This window comes from Archocentrus centrarchus, chromosome 4 (assembly GCF_007364275.1).
Source record: "Archocentrus centrarchus isolate MPI-CPG fArcCen1 chromosome 4, fArcCen1, whole genome shotgun sequence".
Lineage (NCBI taxonomy): Eukaryota > Metazoa > Chordata > Actinopteri > Cichliformes > Cichlidae > Archocentrus > Archocentrus centrarchus.
Genome location: NC_044349.1, coordinates 30835361 through 30844915, shown reverse-complemented (window position 1 = coordinate 30844915; position 9555 = coordinate 30835361). Strand labels below are relative to the sequence as shown.

General features: G+C 47.4%; 1 protein-coding gene across 1 annotated transcript; it reads right to left on the bottom strand.

Annotated features, from left to right (window-relative positions):
• Positions 1-4756: 4756 nt before the first annotated feature.
• On the bottom strand, positions 4757-9195 carry LOC115778919 (mucin-5AC-like; the record flags this gene model as incomplete). The annotated part of the gene is made up of 3 exons (XM_030727295.1): positions 4757-5038; positions 5821-5933; positions 8394-9195. Coding segments are annotated over 3 exons (1197 nt in total), but the record flags the coding sequence as incomplete, so codon positions are not given.
• Between the last annotated feature and the right edge of the window lie 360 nt (positions 9196-9555).

The following is a 9555-nucleotide window of genomic DNA, read 5'->3' as shown; positions in this document are numbered from 1 at the left end:
TCTCGATTTACCGGTCGATCTACGTTCCTACCCTCACCTATGGTCACGAGCTTTGGGTAGTGACCGAAAGAATAAGATTGCTAATACAAGCGGCAGAAATGAGTTTCCTTCGAAGGGTGGCTGGCCTCTCCCTTAGAGATAGGGTGAGGAGTGCGGCCATCCAGGAGGGGCTCAGAGTAGAGCCGCTGCTCCTCCACATCGAAAGGAGCCAGTTGAGGTGGCTCGGGTATCTGATTAGGATGCCTCCTGGCCGCCTCCTGGGTGAGGTGTTCCGGGCATGTCCCACCGGGAAGAGGCCCCGTGGTAGACCCAGGACACGCTGGAGAGATTATGTATCTCGGCTGGCCTGGGAACGCCTTGGGGTCCCTCCGGATGAGCTGGAGGAGGTGGCTGGGGAGAGGGAAGCCTGGGCTTCTCTGCTTAGGCTTCTGCCCCCGCGACCCGGTCCCGGATAAGCGGAAGAAAATGGATGGATGGATGGATGGATGGTCATCTAAAACGGCATAATATATTACTGCTTTCTCTGAATGCCCTGCCGGATATACTTTAACCCCTTAACTGGCAGCAAAAAAATCACCTGACAAAAACTACATAACGCCTTCTGGTCATTATTGGCTCTGAACAACCCATTTCATAGCCTATTAATCGGCTGCGTCTGGTCCGCGGGCCGAATGAAGTGCATTTATATGGCAGGCTAGACCCGCCCATTTTGACTGACACCTCATTCGGCCAATCATGTTAAGAAATGGGTTTCCCAGAGCCAATAATACTCAGAGGGCGTCACGTAACTTTGTCAGGTGATTTGGTGCAGCCAGTTACATGATTGGCCGAATGACGTGTCAATAAAAATGGGAGGGTCTAGCCTGCCATATAAAAGGGACTACAAACGGCCCGTCACCGGGCCCTTGCCAGTTAAGGGGTTAACAAGACAGATTTTTGAGCATGAGCGTCCTGACATGTTTTGTCCACAGATCTTGGTACATGCAGAAGAAACTGCATTTTCTGCAGTGTTAGTGACTTCCTCCCCGCCGTGCTCTGACAAAGGGGAATTAGCCTTGAATGACCATGGTGCAGGTCCCGGATGAAGTGCTGAAATGTGAGTGGTACTTCCACATTCCACACATTTAATGTCCTTGTCACAGTTCTTTGCCATGTGTGTTATCGATCTGCAGCATTTGTAACAAATTTGATGCAACTTTAGAAATGCCTTTCTTTCCTCAATAGGTTTCTCCCTGAAGCCTCTGCATTTGGACAAAGGGTGAGGTTTGTTGTGCAGTAGACAGTGCTTTGCTGGATCAATTTTGTTCTGGACTTTAACCTGTTCAGGCAAATTATAGCCAGACATCTCTGTTTTATTGTGTTAACAGTTCTACGATCTTGCTTGGGGGCTTTTTTGACCTGCCCAAGTGGCTCATCTTGGACCATCAGATGACTAAAACTTGGATCGCTGCGCATTTTTGCTTGCTGACACACGAATTCCACAAAGTAACTGAATGGAGGATAAGACACATTATGCTCCTCTTTGTACTTTGACCCGAGTGCGAGCCATTATTCTTGTACATAGAAAGGCAACTTCTGTGTGTCTAGAGGAAGACGATGCATTGGATCTACTCTTCACTGCGCCTGCCTTAGAGCCTGCCTTTGACATTGCGCTACTCGCAGACGTTAACTCAACTGCAGAATCACAACTCCTTGCTATGAGGGTTTACTCCAAACATCTGTAGATAGGCCAGCCAGAAGGCGTCGTTTTACTGTTCTGTCCTCAACAAAGCGCCTTGCTCTTGTGTCGACAGGCAGCTAAACTCCACTCCAATAACCACACTGACAAGAGGATGCAATTCTTCTCTCTTTACTGAAGGCATTGGCAGTAGGGTAAAACTAAGAAAGAAATCAACATAATACTGTCACATTTACATTCCAAACTAATTACAAGTACATAACTGCAATAATTAAAGACTCACTTGTGATTAAATATGAACATTGTGTATAATACCAACTGAATGTATTGCTATTAGGAAAATAACTAAGCCAGAACTAATTCTGTATTAAAATAAATATATCCGTAGCCAACATGAGGAAAACTAGCATGTGGTAAATCAGCCTGCTAAATACAATTAGCCATTCGCATAACTACACAAATGCTTGACTATTTACAAAAATAAGAATCAGGGATGAACATTTCACATACCGACGATGCCATCTAAGACCAAATACAGTGGATGTTTACAGATGAAACCCTGGGGTGACAACCATGCTTTCCTCCTCCATTGCTTAATCCTGACTCACACTGATGACATCATAAACAGCGGCCAGTTCACATTCTTTAAACCATGCATACCTAACTTGGCCAGTAACTGGCACCAATACACAAACAAACTTTCAGTACACGTTGTCTATGGACATTACACTTTTTATCGTGTGTTGGGACAAATCCTCAAATGACCTGCAATCCAACTGTGTTTTATGTGTTTGTTCTTTGTTTCCCACATTTAAAAATTATCTGCCTGAGTATTTCCATCTATGAAATGATTAAAAAAAATACATACACTTGGAAAATGGTTTGATTTGTCATTGATTCTAACTTACATACTGGACAGGGAAGATGTTCAATAATAATGAGGCAGTAGGTGTGATTGATATGTACCCCCCACCACCCCTTTTTTTTGGGTGTACAGTTAGTTCCTTTGTTATTGTGCTTGGTGTGCAGGAAATGTGTGCTCGTGCACCTCGGGGTTTTTTTTGTTATTGTTCAGGAGTAATTTTTCCACAGTAGATGGGCTTAAACGGTTTCTCTTTTTAGGGACAATTTCCCCAACCTTAGAGAACATCCTTTCACATGGAACGGAAGAAGCTGGTGTGACCAGGAAGTAAGAAAGGGAGAAAGCAAAGCACCTCTTGAATGATATGGCACTATGAGTATTATATTTGAATGAACACTGAATATGCGTGTTGCTATCACCGCATCTTCGGCCAACGACGTTGTCCAAGCTATCGACTTGTTGAACTTCGCTGGCTGTTAATCGCAAATTTGGTCACAATTTAAAGTTGGAGGCATGATTTTACATTTCAAATTAAAACTGACTTAGTTTCATCCTGTTTTCTTGATTAGAAAATACTCCGATGTCAACGCTGCATTCCTTTGCTTGGTGACTGGAAGATCAGCGAGATTAATTGGTTGTAACCTCATTATTTTTGAGGCCATTGATGTGGTTTAAGCATCAACATTTTTCTTTTCCCATGCTCATCCTATCTGCACAAATTTCCAATATAGTTGGAAAGACATGGATGGACACCTACACTGAACTTATTTTACCTTATTTGGTGGCACCAAATCAAAATATTCCCATACTTAGGAAAAATTCATTAGCTCTATTATTTCTGTTTTTGTTTTGTTTCTGTTCTGGCCCCATAGCCGTGAAGCCCCCCCAAACTGTTTCGCCTCTGTTCTGCCTCGTTCTGACGCCCAGCTTTGGACTGTTTTCTGGCCTTGTGCCGTCGCTAATTGTTCTGGCCGTTTGTTTGTTTTGTTTGGTTGCTTTTGTTTTGTTCCTTGTCCTTGGCCCTTCTGCAGTATTTTGGCCCATCTGCTTCCTTGTGCCCAGTGTTCGTTTTTGGACTATTTTTGCGCCTTGTGTCAGCGCTTTTTGTTTTTGCCCCTGTTTTTGTTCAGTTCAGTTCCTGGGCCTGTTCCCGTGTTGGTCCCTGCATTGTTTTAATTTGGTGGTGTCTCAAAAAGAAACTGTCACATTTGTTATCCTTTGGATTTTTTTAGTGTGATTACTGCCACTGGATTTACAAAGGCTGTCATGGTATGGAAAATTTGATATAAGCTGGGATAGACTCCAACCCCTGGGCGACCCTGAACAGGATAAGCCGAAGAAGATGGATGGATGGATGGATAGAAAAAAAAGCCCACCACAATGTCTGCTGAAAACTTTATTACTGTCACATATGTTATTTTTAGGTGTGATTTATGTCACTGGTTTAGGAAATGCTGTCACAGTATGGCAAATTAATTTGATGTTTGTAGTAATGTAAATCTGCAAAATATGAGAAATCCCCAGATGAAAAAAAATCAAAAACATGTTTTGTTATTAGTATATCGCTATTTATATATATATATTCATTTATTGGATGCTATTACATTCTTTCAAAATATTTGCATAAAGAGTTTTATAAATAGATAATTATATATACAAAACCTTAAATAATATGAGACTTTATGAGCCACCTGGAAAGGGGTAATGCTGTGTTAAATATTGTTCCCTCCCAGCTTTACCCAGACCCTGTTCTTACATCTCTTAAAGCTTCAAAAGGTCCTTCCAAAGATTTTTAGTGCTTTTGTAACTTTCTATCTGATTTCAACAGTTTCTAATACAGCAAAAAAAGGAGGAGTCCCAGTAGTAAATGGATGACATTCATTCTGATAGAAGATGCATTACTTTTTGTCGTTGCAGTTGTCTGTGATTTAGTTGTTGATGTTGTGGTTTGTCTAGCTGTTGTTGTGGTTGGTGCTGCAGTTGTTGTGGTTTGGCCAACTTTTGTTGTGGTTGATGCTGCAGTTGTCACTGTTATAGTTGATGCAACAGTGGACATAGTTGGTGCCACAGTTGTACTGGTAAGGGCAACTGTTGCTGTGGTTTGTGCCACTGTTTTTGTGGTTGGTACAGCTGTGGTTCTGGCTGCTACTGTTGTGGTTATGTTTGACACCGGAGTTGTGGCTGGTAACACAGTTGTCGTAGTTGATTCTGCCTTTTTAGTTGTTGGGGTGGCTGTTATCAAAGCTGAGACAGCAGATGTTGTGGTTGGCACCAGAGTTGTTGTGCTTAGTTCCACAGTTGTGGTTGGGGCAGCTGTTGTTGTTGTTGTTCCTGCCTCTGTTGTAGTGGTTGGGCCCTTTGTGGTAATGCTTGATGCCTGAGTTGTTGTGAGTAGACTCTCTGTTGTTGTGGTTGGGGCGGTTGTTGTTGTGGTGAGGGCCTTGATTGTTGTGGTTTGGGCAGCTGTGAGAGTTGTTATGGTTGGTTCGACAGTTGTGCTTGGGGCAGCCATTGTGGTTTTTAGGACCTCGGTTGCAGTAGTTGCAGCTGCTATTGTTGTGGTTGTGGCCTCTGTTGTTGTGGTTAGAGTCTCGGTTGTAGTGGTAAGGGTCTCAGTTGTTCTGATTTGGCCCTCTGTTATTGCTGTTGTTATGGATTCTCTTGTTGTGATAGGGGACTTTGTGGTTGTGGTTGGAGAAGCTGTTGTTGTGGTTGGAACCTCAGTTGTTGTGGTTGGAGCAACTGTTGATGCGACCTCTGTTGTTGCTTCTGTTGTTGTGATTGCGTCCTCTCTTGTTGCAGTGATGTCCTTGATTGTAGTAGTTAGGGTTTTGGTTGTTGTGGCTGGGACCACTGTTGTGGTGGTTGGGACCTTTGTTGTCGTGGTTGGGGTCTCAGTTGGTGCGATTGGGGCATTTTTTGTTGTGGTTTGGGCGACAGTCGTGGTTGGGGCAGGTGTTGTACTGGTTGGGTACACAGTTTCGATTTTTGTGGCCTCTGTTGTAGTCGTTAAGACCTCTGTTGTTTTGGCTTGGGCCTCTGTGGTTGTGGTTAAGGTCTCTGTTGTTGTAGTTGGGACCTCTATTGTTATGGTTGGGACCTCTGTTCTTGTAGTTGGGACCTCCGTTGTCATTGCTGGGGACTCTGTTGTTGTTGTTGGGGCAGTTGTTGTCGTCTCAGCTGTACTTGTTGCGATCTCTGTCGTGGTGGTTAAAGTCTCAATTGTTGTGGTTGGGGCCTCTGTGGTTGTGGTTGCGTCCTCTGTTGTTGTGGTTGGGGCCTCATTTGTTGTGGGTAGGGCTTCTGTTGTCGTGGTTGGGGTCTCAATAGTTGTCATTGGGACCTCTGTGGTTGTTGTTGGGGCCTCAGATTTTGTGGTTTCTGCCTCTTTTGCTGTGGTTGAAGCATCGGTTGCTGTTATAGGGGCAGTTGTTATAGTCTCAGCTGTAGTTGTGGTGACCTCTGTTGTAGTGGTTAAGGTCTCTGTTGTTGTGGTTGGGGTATCATTTGTCATCGTTGGGTCCTCTGTTGTTGTGGTTGGGACCTCACTTGTTGTGGTTGGGATCTCTGTTGTCGTGGTTGGGGCCTCACTTGTTGTCGTTGGGGGCTCTGTGGTTGTTGTTGGGGCCTCAGTTGTGGTTGGGACCTCAGTTGTTGTGGTTGGGTTCTCTGTTGTTGTGGTTGGGGCATCACTTGTTGTCGTTGGGGCATCTGTGGTTGTGGCTGCGTCCCCTGTTGTTGTGGTAGGGGCAGCGTGTGTCGTGGAAGGGGCAGTGGTAGTCTCAGTTGTAGTTCTGGCGACCTCTGTTGTTGTGGTTTGGGCCTCTGTTGTTGTGGTTGGGGCAGCTGCTGTAGTGCTTGAAGCCTCTGTTGTTGCGGTTGGGACCTCGGTTGTTGTGGTTGGGGCCTCAGTAGTTGTTGTTGGGGTCTCATTTGTTGTCCTTGTTGGGACCTCTGTTGTCGTGGTTGTAGCCTCACTTGTTGTCGTTGGGGCCTCTGTTGTCGTTGTTGGGACCTCTGTTGTTGTGGCTGGGACCTCTGTTGTCGTGGCTGGGGCCTCTGTTGTCGTGGCTGGGGCCTCACTACTTGTCGTTAGGGCCTCTGTGGGTGTTGTTGGGGCCACAGTTGTTGTCGTTGGGGCCACTGTGGTTGTTGTTGGGGCCTCAGTTGTTGTGGTTTGAACCTCTGATGTTGTGGTTGCGTCGTCTGTTGTCCTGGTTGGGGCCTCTGTTGTCGTTGGGGTATCGGGTGTTGTGGTAGGGGTATTTGTTGTACTCTCAGTTGTTGTTGTGGCGACCTGTGTTGTGGTGGTTAAGGTCTCTGGTGTTGTGGTTGGGGCCTCTGTTGTTGTTGTTGATGGGCCGTCGGATATTGTGGTTGGGGCCTCGGTGATTGTGTTTAGTCCAGTTGTATTCTCAGTTGTAATTATTGCAAACTCTGCTGTAGTGGTTAACGTCTCTGTTGTTGTGCTTTGGGCCTCGGTTGTCGTGGATGGGGCCTCGCTTGTTGTCGTTGGGGCCTCTGTGGTTTTTGTTGGGGCCTCAGTTGTCGTGGTTGGGGCCTCTGTTGTTGTGGTTGTGGCAGCTGTTGTAGTGCTTGAAGCCTCAGTTGTCGTGGTTGAGGCCTTACTACTTGTCATTGGGGCCTCTGTAGTTGTTGTTGGGGCCTCAGCTGTTGTGGTTTGGGCCTCTGTTGTTGTGGTTGGGGCATCTGTTGTTGTAGTTGCGGCCTTTGTTGTTGTGGGTGGGACCTCTGTTGTCGTGGTTTGGGCCTCACTACTTGTCGTTGGGGCGTCTGTGGTTGTTGTTGAGACCTTAGCTATTGTGGTTTGGACCTCTGTTGTTGTGGTTGGGGCAGCTGTTGTAGTGCTTGAATCCTCTGTTGTTGTGGTTGTGGCGTCTGTTGTCGTGGTTGGGGCCTCTGTTGTTGTCGTTGTTACCTCTGTTGTTGTGGCTGGGACCTCTGTTGTCGTGGTTGGGGCCTCACTACTTGTCGTTTGGGCCTCTGTAGTTGTTGTTTGGGCCTCCGTTGCTGTGGTTTGGGCCTCTGTTGTTGTGGTTGGGGCAGCTGTTGTAATGTTTGAAAACTCTGGTGTCGTTGTTGGGGCCTCTGTTGTCTCTGTTGGGACCTGTGTTATTTTTGCTGGGACCTCTGTTGTGGCTGGGGCCTCACTACTTGTCGTTGGGGCCTCTGTGGGTGTTTTTGGGGCCACAGTTGTTGTCGTTGGGGCCACTGTGGTTGTTGTTGGGGCCTCAGTTGTTGTGGTTGGGGCCTCTGTTGTTGTGGTTGGGACCTCTGTTGTTGTGGTTGGGACCTCTATTGTCGGGGTTGGGGCCTCACTAGTTGTTGTTGGGGTCTCATTTGTCGTCATTGTTGGGACCTCTGTTGTCGTGGTTGTAGCCTCACTTGTTGTCGTTGGGGCCTCTGTTGTTGATGTTGGGACCTCTGTTGTTGTGGCTGGGACCTCTGTTGTCGTGGCTGGGGCCTCACTACTTGTCGTTGGGGCCACTGTGGTTGTTGTTGGGGCTTCAGTTGTTGTGGTTGGGGCCTCAGCTGTTGTGGTTGGGGCCTCATTTGTCGTGGTTAGGGCTTCAGTAGTTGTCGTTGTTGGGACCTCTGTTGTTGTGGCTGGGACCTCTGTTGTCGTGGCTGGGGCCTCTGTTGTCGTTGTTGGGACCTCTGTTGTTGTGGCTGGGACCTCCGTTGTCGTGGCTGGGGCCTCACTACTTGTAGTTAGGGCCTCTGTTGGTGTTGTTGGGGCCACAGTTGTTGTCGTTGGGGCCACTGTGGTTGTTGTTGGGGTCTCATTTGTCGTCATTGTTGGGACCTCTGTTGTCGTGGTTGTAGCCTCACTAGTTGTCGTTGGGGTCTCAGTTGTTGTCGTTGGGGCCACTGTGGTTGTTGTTGGGGCCTCAGTTGATGTGGTTTGGTCCTCTGTTGTTGTGGTTGGGACCTCTATTGTTGTGCTTGGGACCTCTGTTGCCGTGGTTGGGGCCTCACTAGTTGTCGTTGGGGTCTCATTTGTTGTCGTTGTTGGGACCTCTGTTGTCGTGGTTGTAGCCTCACTTGTTGTCGTCGAGGCCTCTGTTCTTGTTGTTGGGACTTCTGTTGTTGTGGTTGGGACCTCTGTTGTCGTGGTTGGGGCCTCAGTAGTTGTTGTTGGGGTCTCATTTGTCATCATTGTTGGGACCTCTGTTGTCGTGGTTGTAGCCTCACTTGTTGTCGTTGGGGTCTCAGTTGTTGTCGTTGGGGCCACTGTGGTTGTTGTTGGGGCCTCAGTTGATGTGGTTTGGTCCTCTGTTGTTGTGGTTGGGACCTCTATTGTTGTGCTTGGGACCTCTGTTGTCGTGGTTGGGGCCTCACTAGTTGTCGTTGGGGTCTCATTTGTTGTCGTTGTTGGGACCTCTGTTGTCGTGGTTGTAGCCTCACTTGTTGTCGTCGAGGCCTCTGTTGTTGTTGTTGGGACTTCTGTTGTTGTGGTTGGGACCTCTGTTGTTGTGGTTGTAGCGTCACTTGTTGACGTTGGGGCCTCTGTTGTTGTGGTTGTTGGGACTTCTGTTGTTGTGGCTGGGACCTCTGTTGTCGTGGATGGGGCCTCTGTTGTTGTTGTTGGGGTCTCAGTTGTTGTCGTTGGGGCCACTGTGGTTGTTGTTGGGGCCTCAGTTGTTTTGGTTTGGGCCTCTGTTGTTGTGGTTGGGACCTCTGTTGTTGTGGTTGGGACCTCTGTTGTCGTGGCTGGGGCCTCAGTAGTTGTTGTTGGGGTCTCAGTTGTTGTCGTTGGGGCCACTGTGGTTGTTGTTGGGGTCTCATTTGTTGTCCTTTTTGGGACCTCTGTTGTCGTGGTTGTGGCCTCACTTGTTGTTGTTGGGGCCTCTGTTGTCGTTGTTGGGACCTCTGTTGTTGTGGGTGGGACCTCTGTTGTCGTGGGTGGGGCCTCTGTTGTCGTTGTTGGGACCTCTGTTGTTGTGGCTGGGACCTCTGTTGTCGTGGCTGGGGCCTCACTACTTGTAGTTAG